At 41.9% G+C, this 15,620-nt stretch overlaps 1 protein-coding gene across 8 annotated transcripts in view; it reads left to right on the plus strand.

Annotated features, from left to right (window-relative positions):
- The window catches only part of SHANK2 (SH3 and multiple ankyrin repeat domains 2), a 338,288-nt gene that overhangs the window by 133,054 nt on the left and 189,614 nt on the right, over positions 1–15,620 (plus strand). For all 8 annotated transcript variants that reach the window (XM_083748814.1, XM_083748807.1, XM_083748812.1 and 5 more), the window contains 2 exons: positions 3,573–3,882; positions 9,526–9,695. In XM_083748814.1, the coding sequence (XP_083604940.1) occupies positions 3,573–3,882; positions 9,526–9,695 (480 nt within the window). The remainder of the gene's footprint in view (positions 1–3,572; positions 3,883–9,525; positions 9,696–15,620) is intronic.

Raw genomic sequence — 15,620 nt, forward strand, 5'->3', positions numbered from 1 at the left:
CTAAAAGGACAGGAAAAGGAGCAGGACCACAAAATGGTAGGTGAATGCCCTTCTCAATTGGGGAAAAGGTACCTATCTCAGCCATCGCTGCACTTGCTCATAGAGATAAGCTTTTCACACCTTCCTTTTGTTTGGAACCAATGGGAGGGCAAACGTCAAATCCTGGCATCCAGTTATAGTATGTAAGTGGAGGGAGCTCAATGTGGGAGCCAGTGCAAACAGCAACTGTACAGGAAGATTAAGGATTTTTTAAAGGGGTATTTACTAAGACCTTTCACAGGTGCTATAGGAGTTACTCGTGGTTATACTGATGATGACCCTTGGAGTAAGAGAATGACTCTCCCACACAGCAGTCTTTGGTCCAAAACTCAGTCCTAGTGCAACAGCTATCATTCTAGCTGCTTGCTTAAGATCCCCACCCACCCCATTCCATTCAACACTGTGCCTGTGTAGCCTTGTACCCTTACTGATAGCAGTAGTAGGGATTAGCAGAGTTTAGCACCAAGTACAGAATTGCTGTATAACTCTGCCCCACTTGCTGTATAACTCTGCCCCATCCAAAATCTCTGATTGAGCAGCTTCAGCTACAGTTCTGTAAAACCTTTCAGTTCTCAGTAAACAACCTTGCATAGAGATAATCTGTGATTTGGGGGGAATGTTTTGATTTTTAAAACTTAGTGTACTGTATGAATTTTACAGGCCATATTCTGATAATTTAGTGACAGTAACTGAAACAAATTTTAAAAACCTCCACTAAGTGTTGTGGATAAACAGACGGAAATGCATAAACACTGTGGCTTGTGTTAAAGAGGGCCACAGATTTACATAACCTTTAAGCAGCATCTTGGGTAACAAACTCTTAATTCCAAGAGCAGCATAAAATCCAATCTTGTACTTACAAAAGAGGTGAGAACCCTTGCCTGATGGGAAAGCTTTTGGGGCATAGGGCATATTGGCATCAACCAGCAAGTTTGATAATCTGCCATTCTGGGGATGAAAAGTCAGGCTGATAGTCTCAACAGTCTTATGCAAATTAATTTTGCCTAGTCTTGCTGAAAAACAAGCAGATGAAAAGTCCTGCTGAGGTTTCCAGCTTCACCCACTTCAGGAGGCATCTGTATAGTCTGGAATGCTTCATCTCAATAACGCAGTAGTTCAAAAGCATAAATACCATAGCTTCAGTGTCCATGGTCACTGTGGCATGAAGATCTGATCAGTCATCATGATGACCGGTGGGGGGGGGGATATTCCCAGCTCATGCCTATACTATGTCTTAAAGTCACATCAAGAAGGGAAACATAATGTGGCATGCTGGGTGGGTAAGTGAAATGAATGTTTTCTTGAAGCTCCCCCCCCCGCCCCGTCCCATCATGAGGCTCCTATGCGTGAACTGGCAACTTGGCTTTGCCCCATTTCAAATTTATTTCGCACTTTTGCTAAGTGCTCACACAAAGATAATCTCAATAATGCTTCCTGTAAACTAAACCATTGTTATTACCCGGAGATTGTTGGTTGGGAACTGAAGGTGGTCTGCCTAAGCTCAGCCCACTGATTTCCTGCAAACTGCTGGTTTTGTGGGTGAGCTCATGTTCCCTGTTAACCTCCATGCTCTTTATTGTACCTGACTGCACAGTCCCTTGGTACTTTGACATTTGTTCAGCGACCCAACATCAGAAAGTCACATTGCTCTGCTAGTTGGCAACCTTGGTTTTAGTGCACTGCTATACTATGGTTTTTGGGATGCGGGTGGCGCTGTGGGTTAAACCACAGAGCCTAGGACTTGCCGATCACAAGGTCGGCGGTTTGAATCCCCACGATGGGGTGAGCTCCTGTTGCTCAGTCCCTGCTCCTGCCAACCTAGCAGTTTGAAAGCACATCAAAGTGCAAGTAGATAAATAGGTACCGTTCCGGCCGGAAGGTAAACGGCGTTTCCGTGCGCTGCTCTGGTTTGCCAGAAGCGGCTTAGTCATGCTGGCCACATTACCCGGAAGCTGTACGCCGGCTCCCTCGGCCAGTAAAGCGAGATGAGCACCGCAACCCCAGAGTCAGCCACGACTGGACCTAATGGTCAGGGGTCCCTTTACCTTTTATACTATGGTTTAGTGTTATGCGAGAGGTAGAGGTAGATTTAGGCAGTGCAAGTGGCGCTTGTCCAAAGCAAGCTTGGGGGAGGAGATAGGAGGGCTCTAGGACCTTGCCAGAGCCTCACACCTCCTTCCCAAAGTCCGGCTTAAACTGGTGCTTTGAGGGCTGGGGGTAGGGTGTGAGACAGACAGCGGAGCCAGACCAGAGTCTGGTGATGCAGTCCCTCAGAATTCTACCAGAGGGCTGGAGCCTCTCTCTGATTGGCTACCAAGACAGCTAGCCAGAGGGGGCAGAGCAGCACTTTGGGAAGGAGAATAAAAGGAGCCGTTTCTGAGGGAGTGTTTGGCTAGGGCTTGATTCAAGATGGGAGATGGGCATTAGGATAGTGTTTGTCTGAGACAGTTGGTTCAAATTTGAGTTTAACATCCATTCTGAGGAGAATATCTATAGCTAGAGGAAGGAGCCTCATAGTTTAGAAGTAAGACCGCGTTGAGTGTCTTGGGAGAGTTCACAGACAGGAGTCGACTGGAGGGTTGAGTTTGAGCCAGGAGAAGTAGAAGCTATGTGGCTAACAGTCTCCCAAACCAGTTAAAAGGGGGTGTGGTGACCTCCAGGGCCAGTTATACTATTTGGAAATGCCTCAGGAGTGGGATTGTTAAAAGGGTGGGTAACTGTCAAAAAGCACCCCTCGCTCACAAACCAAGTATTAAGCTGTGTTGTGTAAAGGAACAAGAGTGAAGTAACAGAAACCATGTTAAGCCTTTTACTGCCTATTCTAGAAATCCGAATCTGCATTGTAAGGTTTATGCTCAGTACTTACCAGATTATCCTTTCAGTTGTTTGCTGGTGCTGGCCTAGAGAGATTTTGCATGATTTGGGGAATAATGGGAGTTAATTTGTATATGATTGCCTTTTGGAGCTATTGCCCTGGGAAAAGTCAGTTTTCTGTAGTTTTCACATGTTTAGGGTAATGCAAATCTATAAAATTGTGCTACAGAGTAGAAAGGAAGGAAGGAAAAGAAGTTCTAATTCTAGTATAAAAAAACCATTTTTACCCATACCATACTAAGAGCCATTCCATTTCCTTTCTTTCTTTTTTAAGGAGACTGTCCACATTTGTTGGTGAAAGCTAATAGTTGCTTACCGTTCATAAACCAGAGACTGCCAGCAGCCAATGCTGAAGACCATTCTCCAATCTTGTACTCTTACAGTGAAATAAAATATGGAACTTTCTGTAATATAGAGCTTATTAATTCTAGCTTTTAAGAGGTGATTTCCTATGAAAATTATCTTTAATTTTAATTGCAGTTTAAATATAATGGTAGTGCTCATCTTGATTAGACAATCAGCCAAGGCAGAGGTCTCTTTTTTATGTAATAAGAATTGAAAGTATATAGTACTGATTTGGAGGAAGTGGGTGGGTGGTCTGATGCATGTGCCTAAAATCAGAAGTATCATTTTGCATTCTTTCTTCCTTCTTAATACAGTGCCATTTAGAGAGGCTCCTACCTACTCAAATAGAAGACGGAGACCCCAGAGCACCTTGACAGCACCTCGTGTCTTGCTTCGGTCGAATAGTGATAACAATCTGAACGTCAACATTCCTGATTGGTCAGCCTCTTCCTTAGCTTCTTCACACCGTAGCCTTTCGCCTAACCTACTCCAACAGATGCAGAATAATCCTAATGGAACTGTGAAAACTGTTGGGAGCTACACGCCATCTTCTCGAAGCCGCTCACCATCATTAAATAGGTTAGGAGGAGAAGATGCAAAGCGGCAGCAACACCGGCACATTAGGTGACTTTTCAATATTCCATTTTTTAAATGTTGACTTTGTGAATATATATATAGAGAGAGATAGAGAGCACAAACACAGTTGGTTGTATCCTGCTCTTCCTCACCCCCTGCTCTTCCTTGTCCTTGGTCCTTTCTTTCTCCCTACCACAATCCATCACCCCAAATTAAGTTGGAAAAGAAAAAAAAGAAAGGAGAAAAAGAGGAAATTAATTTTACCGTGGTTGTTAGCAGAGACACTGCAGCGTGGTGGGGGAGATGGAACAAGGTGGTGTCAGATGTTTGCTGACAACTCCTTTCTCATGGACATTTTGCCAGATGCTCTCAAACTTCTGTTCTTTGGTCTTTTTATTTTATAAGAAAGATTATTTGGGCAGCATCCCATGTGACAAGAGATGCACAGCTTCTTTGTGTTTTCTTTTTCTTACTAAGAACCGTTTATTCTTTTGCAGCCTGGTCCTGTGTGTAGTCATCCAATGCGTTGGTACATTTTGTTAGATGCAGCAGCCGATTTCCAGTTGTGTAAGATTACCTTTCTGGCCACTAGGGTAGCTCTTAAAAATGAGATTTGCTGCTTTGGTACCATTTCCCTAAGCCTGGGCATGTACCAATTGTGCTGCATGTAGCTCCTTAAACATTACTCAATATCCTGTGGATTCTTCCCTCAACTCACCTTATTTTCGTTTTCTGGGAAATGGTAGAAAAAATGTTGAGTATTTTCAGGGTATTTTAAAGAAGCCTGCTGGCCCACTGCTGAATAAAGAAAAGAACACTCAAGACTTGAAAAGGCAGAGGGAGGGCTCTCTTGAGATAATAGAGGCTTTTGAGCCCCAACTATACTGGATTCTCAGAAGTGTTCTTTCCTGCCAGGGACCAAGGGATTTGTAGTTTTCTCCACCTCTCAGATTGAATCCAGTTTAAGGAGAGGCCAGAAATGCCTTGTTTCTAGTAAGCTCTCTCTGATGCTGATTACGCCTGAATGCTGATTGAAATCAAACTGTGCAGGAGCAAAGGAGCAGCTCAAGCCACACTGCAAAGGGAAATTATTCACATAATGTTATGGTGACTTAAACCGATTGACAGGTGGGCAGCCTCACATATCTGTCAGAGAGACTGGTGCGGGGAGAGGAGTGGGCAATGGCAGAGGAAGCCTCTCCAGCACCCAGTGCGGGGCGCTGAGGGGCGGGGCGAACTGCCCGGTGGTGCACGCACAGCACCCATACAGACGGCGCACGAACGACACCCATATGGATGGCGCTCGAGCGGCGCCCATACCAATGGCACCCGAGTGCTATCGGCCACCCTACAGCTGGGGGCGGGGAGGCAGCAGTCCATTTTGTCACCCCCCTGGGGGTGGAAACATTAGGATCTGGTCCATTGGCTGGATCCAGTTCCCCACATTTTCTCTAGGGCCTTGAAATTTCCCCAGCTGTTGCCATTATGATAGTTCCTTCTGCTGGTGCTGAGTTTCTACACTTTGTTTGATCTTCTGCCTGAGTCCAGAAAATACTACCAAGGAACCGTAGGACCTGCAGATGAAAGACCAGCTGGAGCTCAAGCTGGTGTAGGAACTGAGTAAGGGAATGCTTGAGCTAAGTGAGACAGCTCTAGATAGCTAAGCAAGTTAGATAGCTAAACATTAAGAAGAAAATACCTCATTTTGTGGACAAGGCAATCAAGAGGATGGTTAGGGGTTCAGCACAGGCACTTATATTTATTCATTTAATTAATAATTTAATTTCATAAAATTGACATGCTACTCAAAGTGGTTTACAAAAAGAATGGAACAATAAATTAATCAGAAAACAAAAAACCAGTCATTTAAAACATCTCAAAATAATTAAAATCTACAATAAGCGAAAAACAGATTAAAGCACATGTCATTGTTTTACATATCTCGGTAGACTTGTCTAAACAAATATGTTTTAAGCAGTCACTGAAAAGAGCACAGTGAAGGCTCCTGCCTTAATAGGGCGCTGTTTACCCAGGAAGAATTCAAATGAAACTGAGGAACTTTATATTGTCACTGCCAGTTCTTCCTCTTCCTGGTCATCTGCTGGATCATTGTCTGCAGCTGGCTCTTTTCTCTCCTCCATGAAGACCCTGGCAGTAGAACATTATGACAGCCAAACAGATTATCTTACAGTGACTCTGAGGCTTCCACTTTGTTCACTGCCATCTTTGCTCTTGGAGGCAAAGATACTTCAAAATCTGGATCCATATAGAGAAATAGAACTAGGTTTGCCTCAATGTTTGCTTCATGATTATGGGTTTGTAGCCCATAATCAGAGGCCATCTGGATCCCCAGGCCACAGTAAACCTATCCCCACTTCCCCTTACATGCTTGTGCCATGGAGCTAATGAATATCTTCTTAGGATGTGGCATACCAGGTATTGCACTAGCATATCACCATGAAGCATTTTTCTGGTATGTCACAACTGCGTGTATGTTTGCATAGAATTGACAGTCAAGATAATTATTTCTACCTAAATGCGAAGTTGTAAACACAGATAGTGCATGTGTTCTGCAATGAAAAGAGGATAATTTTTCATTATGTTCCAGTCTCTATCGTATATGAAGCCATTTGAAGAGAACATGTGCCATTGGGATCAGGCTTCAGAACTACATCCTTGTAAATTTGCCAAGAGTGAATGTTAAGTTGACAGCTGCTCTAGCAGGACCTATATCATGTGGTTATTTCTCTCAACAATATGCTTCCCCCATCCCCTCGCTTATCTGCAGGGATAATATCCAGGATCCCATTTTGAATTCACTGTTCAATTAATCCTAAATGTATCATCACTGTGCTCTGCTCTAATCAATTATTTCAGTCCAGTCGTTCTATAGCAAGTACATTTGCCATTTCACTCTGGCCCACAGGAATTTCAAGATTCTTTCACTCTGCATTTGTACCTCACCTTTCAATACTCTTTGCATCTTTGGTTGTCGGTTTTTATCGTAATCTGTGAAAGTTCGCATATACAGTCAGACATCTTCCAGGAACACTCCTTTACTTAAGCACAAATTTACTTATGCAAAATATGCATCGGTTGAATGTTGTGTTTAGGCACCTTACATCTTTCAATGGGAATTCTCTGTGAGTTGCATATTCAATTCATGTGAACACTTTAAACATTGCATCCTGTGTCAAGTATAATTACAGCAAAGAAACAGTGATAATTTATCAGGATGATGGGCCCAAACGTTGCTCTAAATTTGTTCAGTCTCTAGATGCATTATATAATGACTACACATAAATGCCAGTTGTTAGGCAATGTAATTAGAATATTCCAAATACTGACACCTGCTGCTTCTCAGTATGTAATTGAAGCCAGGCACTAGGAAAGTGTGTACTGGAACCCACATTTTTAATTATTATTTAAAAAAGAAACAAAGCATAATTTAGGAAGTTAGATTACCTGATAAAATATTGCACTGGCAATTACAAAAAGTAAAATTTGATAGAAATGTTAAATTTAGTAGTGTTTAAAAGTGTGCAGTGTGTATACTTCCCTAATGTTATGGTTTGAAAGTTATGATGCCTGAAGCACTTTCAATTTCAGATTCTGAGACCCCTTGCTTCCTAAAGACTCACTCTCATATTCCCAATCTTTTTGTGTAACCTGTTTCAATGGGGGCAAATTGATGGTTGCATACAAATGTATGTAATGAAGCTCCAACATTTTAGAACGAAAAGCAGGAGGCTGCAGTTTTGAGTGTAGATGTGGTGGAGATTGAGTGGATAAGGGTGTTTAGGCCTTTCCCCGGTTGTCTTTTTTCACTCAAAATTGTTCCACATCTGTAGGCACATATCTGGAATTGCATGGAAGTTAACAGAGATTGTCAGAGAATGAGCAAAAAAACAGCCAGTGGGGAAAGTGTTAAGCACCCCCAGCCTGTTCCTTCTCCATTCAAAGGCCACATTAAGTTGAGATATGAACAAGTTTCATGTACAGTGGTACCTCGGGATGCGAACGGGATCTATTCCGGAGCCCCGTTCGCATCCTGAAGTGAACGCAACCCGCATCCGTGCTTGATACTTAATACTTAACTTGAAGCACGTTTATCCCGAGGTATGACTGTACTGTACTCACACAGTCACTTTGGACCTTCCTTCATGTGAGCACAAAAAAGAAGCCTGGAAGCAGTTAACTATAGCTTCCTGTTATATCTGAAATGAGAAACTCATGTGCTCCATACAGTGGTACCTTGGTTCTTGAACTTAATCCATTCCAGGAGTCCGTTCGACTCCCGAAACATTCAAAAACCAAGGTGCGGCTTCCAATTGGCTGCAGGAGCTTCCTGCACTCAAGCGGAAGCCGTGTTGGATGTTCGGCTTCCGAAAAATGTTTGCAAACTGGAACACTTACTTCCGGGTTTGCGCTGTTCAGGAGCTGATTTGTTTGGGAGCCAAGCCATTCAAGTACCCAGGTACCACTGTACATTTAAAGCACCTCCCACAAAGAATACCGAGAAAAGTAGTTTGGGAATTGTAGTGCTGACAATTGTAGGTCACCCTTCACCCTCCTGAGAAAAACCCCACCCCTTCCTCCCACTATATATAAGGGTCTGGTGACTTCTGTTTCAGTGTATCTGAAGAAGTGTACATGCACACGAAAGCTTATACCCAGAACAAACTTAGCTGGTGCTATTGGACAATTTATTTTTATTTATTTATTACAACTGCATCAGACCAACACGGCTGCCTACCTGAACTGTAGCTCTGTGAGGGCTAAACTACAGTCACCCCTTTGTGTGTAGGTGTGGGTGTGCTTTCAATGTATGGTTTGTTTGGAAGTTTATTGATTTGGACATAATACAGATATGTGGTTAACTGTGGCTTCCTGGTTTGTTTTGCTGCTCATGCAAATGGATAACTGTTGCATGAAACTTATATATAAACTTCTTTATATCTCTGCTTATTAAGTCAAGATTTGATCATCTTAGTGTAACTTCCCAAAGTGCTTTTAATTTTTAAAAAGAAATGGCAGGGCTTCGTTATACACCTTTGTTTGTGATATGTAACTTGCCCTTACAATTTCCCTAAATCAGTGAAAACAGTTGAACTTCCCAGTTAAAATATATTTAGGATTAATGTATGCATTTAAAGCCGCCGCCCCCCCCCCCCCCAGCATATAGTTGAATTAAAAAAGTCATTATGGCCAATAATGTAGCTGGCACAAATAAAATTTCAAGATGAATGAATGTTATTGTTAGTCTGGAAATCCGGTTTTGCTTTCTTCTATAAAGTTGCCTCCTACTGTATTTCTGACGCAGGCTTAACCATTAAGTGCTAGACCCAGCTACACCTCTCTCTTGCTCTGTCTCATTTTGTTTAACCGGTGGATTGGAAACCTGGAATCAGTTATTGCCTTTTTTGTGTCCACAGTGAAAACAATTATTATTATTAACTGACCTTTTCCACATAGAAATGTATTTGAAGGTTAGAAAGGATTGTCTCTAGACTACCAGGCAACCGTTGCTAATGGAGGTTCAGCAATCTGATAAGCTTTTCCTGATGAAATGGGGAGTAGTAGAACCATATACACCACCTTGAACGCCTTAGGGAATAGTCAGGAAATAAATGTAATAAATAAAAAAATAAAAAAGGGAAACTAACACTGTTCATTTTGCTCTCTTTCCAGTGCCAGTTATAACCCCAGTGCCAACAAGGATACTATATCTGCCTTGGATTATCAGGGTCCAAAACGCAAACTTTATAGTGCTGTACCTGGAAGACTATTTATTGTCGTGAAGCCATATCAACCTCAAGGAGAAGGGGAGATTCATTTGCACAAAGGGGACAGGGTGAAAGGTCAGTCTCTTCCCTTTAAATGTTCCTGAATGATCAGATCAGCTTTCCCCTTTAGCTGAAGCAAGGAGATGAACATACAGATTTGTTGATTGACAAATTAGTTATGGCTAAGATCTAACCTCAGCCAAGGTTCCTCCCCCCAAAAACAACAACAACGACAACAACAATGTAGCTGTAAAAAAGACCCGGGGGGGGGGGGGAAAGCAATGCAGCTTTGAGCTCCACTCTGAGAGCTTGCCAAGCTCTCACAGACTTGCTAAACCAAAGTTTTTCTCAGCATGTCGTGCTATCCAGGCCATTGTAAAGACTTGAGGGATGGCCAGCTAATCTTAATCTCTAATAATCACAGTAGAGGCAGAAGGAAAAGACCTATATTAATAGAAGGAAGCTTGATTAAAGCTGCTTGTAAACAGATTGAACTAATAGGTTCTAGCCAAACGTTTCTGAATCTATAATGGGATACGCACAACATGGCAGCGAAAATGTGTGGCTGTTAAGATCCACATTTCAAAGTCTGCCTGAAAAAGTATGTGTTGAGTTACCTAGGAGTCACAGGGTATCTTGGTTGCTCAGGAACAAGCCAGACAGAACAAGCTGAATTCAACAGCAATTCAGAAACATTCTTATAATGCTAAAAGAACAGGAAAATGCAGGAAAAGCAACTACTGCTCCTAAAGAATCAAAAGCAACTATGCTCCGCCTTTTCCAGTTACATAGGGATTCCCCTCTGCAATTGCATCTCCTAATTGAGTGTATTTTCAGGGAGTGCAGAGGGGGCTGCAGAGAGAGACAAAAGATGAGAATGTCCCTTTCTCATCTAAGTAAAGGAATCATTACCATGGGTTTGTGTGCTAGCACTGATGTGGTTTGATTCTGTGCACGGTTTGTCTGATTCTGATATACTATTGCGGCAGAGTTGAGGGACACCTGAGGCTTCTTTGCTCACCTCTGAGTTCAGGGAGTAAGTTCCTACTCAAACTACCTGTGAAATTGCTGTAATGCTATGTTGGCATTGTAGCTGGAAGCAGTATTTGGGGCAAGTATAGGATTTGGTGTAATGCCATTCCCCTCCCTCCTCTGGCCCTATACTATTCCCTGTCATTGCCCTCCCCCATTTTGGCAGCAGCAGAGAAATTGGGAAATTTCTCTTATCACTACTAGGATATATCCCTGATATTTGGCCACTTTTACCTTCCTTGGACAAGATGTGTCTGGTTTTCTCCCATCATATCCGAACACCTAACAGCTGGTTTATCTTGACCAAAGGATTGGAGAACTTATAAAAATAAAAAGGAGAACTTTCAATTAGTGCTTCACTATTATAAAGTTTTATCAGAAACCCCATTAAATAGCATAAAGTGTATCTTTCATAAACATTTTGAAATAATTTGGTGGTGGTTTTTCTTCATGACCAGTAGCTAAGGGATGTATAAACTGATATAATCAAATGATATGTGGCATACCAATTATTAAATGAAAGCTGAAAGTGGGTCAAGTTCAGGTAGATTTAAAAATACATGTGAATTATTGTATTAATAGAGTATAATGTAATGTAGTTAAAAATAACGCTTAGTTTTGTCCATTAGTCATGCACACTGACATCATTTTGTGTCTACCACTCTTGATATTAAGAAAACCACAGCTAACTTTTAAAAATAAACGTGATATTTTGTTTTGGTCTCTTCCCTCCCCTCCCCCCCCCCAAAAGCAACATTCATGATCAAGGCTCAAAAAGTTCTATCTGGTCTATTTGTTTCAACCACTGCATTATCTTACCTTCAGTGGGGTTTTTTAAACCACATAACACTGGTTACAAAATAGAACCATAACACTGGTTGCTAATTAGAAATGGTAGTTTTTCAAGACAAATCTGAGGTATGCATAGTGAGCAGCTAGAATGTTTTGTCAGGTGTTCCCATAAAATATTCTTATATATTTTCTGGTCTGCACTCTTCATATAATAAGGTGAATTCAAATATACAGCAATATTTTAACTGCTTAAAAGTTAATTGTAGATAACTGAATGGCATGCTGGTCATCTGTAGGCAGCCTTTCTCAACCTGTGGGTCCTCAGATGTTGTTGAACTCCCATCACCCCTAGCTAGCAAGGCCAGAGCTCAGGGATGATGGGAGTTGTAGTCCAACAACATCTGGGGACCCACAGGTTGAGAATGGCTGTAAGGGCTCATCCAATTTCACTTGACCCATGTTTCGATCTTATATTATACTGATTAAATCCTCCAGGTCTTGAGAGCTTTTCTGGTTGTTCCAATCTTACCCGCTGAACTGAAGCTTGGTTAAGCAACAGCTCTTTGGATTCAGATTGGATTTTTGCTAGGCACAGCCACAGAACGAGAAAACCTCTTGGCCCTGGTGGAATTAATTGGTACATAATACTAGGTCAAGCAAAAGTGTGGACGGACCCCAACTACTTGGTTAAAACAACTGTTACCAAGTGGATTTAGTGATGTCTGTGAATTTTGGAATGAGCTTCATAAACCAGTTTATTTACATTTGGAATCAAACACTTTTTGAATTTTGGCTCAATCTGTTCCAAACTTTTTCCATCTTCTTCCTTTCCACCAAAACTTGCTTCCTATGGTAGCAACCAGCTTTAAAGCCTCAACTGTATATCACCTGGTTATTTGAATACAGCTTCATTCACCATGCATCTGAAAAATGAGAACATAATTAGGATTGTCATATATGTAAATGTTAAAAATTATAATGTGACTCTGTTTTAAAAATTCCATAAAGTGAGTGTTTCTTAACTGTTAATGGGGTTTATTTAAGTGAATCAGAAATCTTACTCTTAAAATACCATATTGGCCTGAATATAAGCCTCACCTTTTTTTCCAAATTCCGACCGTGAAAAGTTAAAGTGCGGCTTAAATTTGTGACCTTACAAACACTGGCTTTTACAATATTGCTGCTGAAACAAACATATGGTAAAACGGAACAGGTGTGAGTCCCTGCAGAATTTTAAGGGAGTGGCTTATATTCAGGTATTGTCTTTTTTCCCCCTTGAATTTTAAAGGGGCGGCTTATATTCGGGCCAATATGGTATGTAGAAAAGATAGGTAGATAAGACAGAAGCCTCTTCACACTTTCAAGTTATGAAAGTTGATCACAAGGACGGTCCATGTGATTTAAGTGAAAGCAGGAGTGCATTGCTGGCCCTGCTCCTAATTTTATGATTTGATTATTTAATTCTTAATTAAATATATTAAAATCATATTAAAATATATCTAAGCGGTGTACAAAAAACTGAAGCATCAAGACAACTTAAACAAAACACTACAAAAATACACAGTTTGGGGTCCAAAGAAACTCTAAGGTCACCTACAAAAGGTCTCACAATGAGAAGAGTTCCTGGAGATAGCAGACATCATCCTAGTCTCTCTAGACTTGCTTAAAATGGATGGTACTTCTTCAGATTGCCCACAACTGTGTCCCATTCAGCTGCACTCTCCATACTAAGTTGCAGGTAGATCAGGTTTGTTGAGTTTTCCAGGGAGTAAAAAGAATTCAAAGGGCCTTGCTCCACTCACAGCTCTTTTTTTCACCCTCTGTCCTGTCCTCTTCCTCCAGTTGCTTTTATGTGACTTCCCAGGGCCTGTTCCTAAACCTCCTGTATTCTGCATAGGAATCTGTCAAGGGAGAGTCTAGATGTGTAGACTTCTCTATGCTTAGGCTTCCATATGAGCTGGAACCCTGCATGATTGGGGTTAAAGCACAGTAGAGAGGTCAGTCCATATTGGCTTTCCCTGTGCAGATGTCCACAGGCAACACGTGGATATTGGGATGGGCTCAGGGAAGTCCCAGAACATTGAGACCAGGGCCAGCAGTCTTACACTTAGGATCTAAGTAGACATGACAGCAGAAACTATGATGGAATCTCCCTTCTCTTTTAATTTCTAGAAGCTCTCTGTCTGTGTGTACATGCATGCAAGAGAGATTCAGGTCAGGACTACAGCGCAGAGGCAGAACCATTTTGCCAAGTGCTGTTTTCCTGATGACAATTACCTCCACCCCCTAAAGCTGTTATTTTCCTTGTTAAGAGACACTTACATGCTGCGTGTTGCAGGGGACTGACTTGAGAACATTTCATAGCTTTAGAAGAGCTTGTCTTAATTCACCTTTTAAAAAAACTCCTTAGCAATGGCAAGGTTTTTTCTACACCTTTCTGCATCTCTCAGTTTCACAGTTCTTGCCAAGTCATAGGATCAATTTCCAACTTAACACCTATGCACACTTGAGCTTTAGTCTTTTAAAAGGAGATGCACTCTGCTTTGCCATTTTCCTCTGTGAGAATCAGCAAAATGTTTTAGAACGTATTATAGCTGTATATACAAGTTATGTGATTACAATGGTCAACAACAAATTTGTTGTCTGCGTTTTTTCAGTTGATTTAGGACGAATCTGATGCACTGAATCCAAAAATCACATTGGTTTTGCTCAATCAGGTCAAGTTTTTGAGCTATGGCCACATGTCTTTTTTTACGTTTTTGTTCACATGTACGCTTGTGTGGAGCATTTTAGAAGAAGGTGGGGGTAAAATGCCATGTCGAATAATTTTTTTGATTCGAAATGATTATTTTAATGATTATGTGATTATGTCGAAAAGGTGATTATGTCGAAAAGGGATCAGTTTGAAGTCATAAAACCTCGAAATCTTCCATAAATTGGTGCTGCAAAGCATAAAGTTGGGGGATCAAAATTAAGTTAATCCTGATCTTCAATTGCACGTCGTCCTGTAGCTCATTGTGATGAAATTCCAGTGCCTATCTTCGGAGAACTTCCTGACATTAGTGACGAAGATGCCTCCAGTGTTGAAGGACATGAAGAAGAAGAAGTGGTTCTTGAAGATGATGCTCCACATCCATTTTCCCAAAAGGAGTTGAATGATCTAGTTCGCGACCTCAGCTTGTCAAAGGACTCTGCCGAACTGTTGGCATTCAGATTAAAGGAAAAAAACCTCCTCTCTGACAGTGCTCGCATCAGCTTCTTCCGCAACAGGCATCAAGAGTACCTCAGTTTTTTTCGGAAGAGAAGGACTTGGTGTACTGTGCAGATATTGCGCAGCTTCTGCTCAAGCTTGGAGTGTCACAGTACGAACCCAAAGATTGGAGACTGTTCATTGACAGCAGCAAGCGATGACTGAAATGTGTTCTGCTACACAACGGCAACCAGTTTGCCTCTATACCCCTGGCTCACTCGACTACACTGAAGGAGAACTATGAAGCGGTGAAGTATGTGCTGGAGAAAATTGGTTATGATCAGCATAAGTGGTTTATTTGTGTTGACCTGAAGATGGTGAACTTTTGTTGGGACAACAGTCTGGCTTCACCAAGTACCCAGGTTTTCTGTGCATGTGGGATAGTAGGGACCGTGCTCAGCATTACACGAAGAAGGACTGGCCTGTGAGGGAGGAATTGGTTCTTTGCAAAGAAAGGAATGTCATCAACGACCCTCTGGTGGACAGAGACAGAATACTCTTCCCAGCGCTGCACATCAAGCTCGGCTTAATCAAGCAGTTCACCAAGGCTCTGAACAAGGATGGTGACTGCTTCACTTACTTGTGCCAGGCTTTTCCAGGATTGACCATGGAGAAGTTGAAAGCTGGCATCTTTGACGGTCCTCAGATCCGTCAGCTCATCAGAGATCCAGAGTTCGGAAACTCAATGAACAAAGTGGAACTGGAAGCGTGGAAGGCATTTGTTCTGGTAATGAAGAACCTTCTTGGCAACAATAAGGCCAGTAACTACGCAGAACTTATCAACAACATGCTGACTGCTTTCAGAAACCTGGGCTACAACATGAGCGTCAAGATGCACTACCTATTTTCACATCTAGACTGGTTTCCTGAGAACCTGGGTTCAATGAGTGACGAGCAGGGGGAGAGATTCCATCAGGACATGAAAG

The sequence above is a fragment of the Podarcis gaigeae genome (assembly GCF_964106915.1).
Source record: "Podarcis gaigeae genome assembly, chromosome: 1".
NCBI lineage: Eukaryota > Metazoa > Chordata > Lepidosauria > Squamata > Lacertidae > Podarcis > Podarcis gaigeae.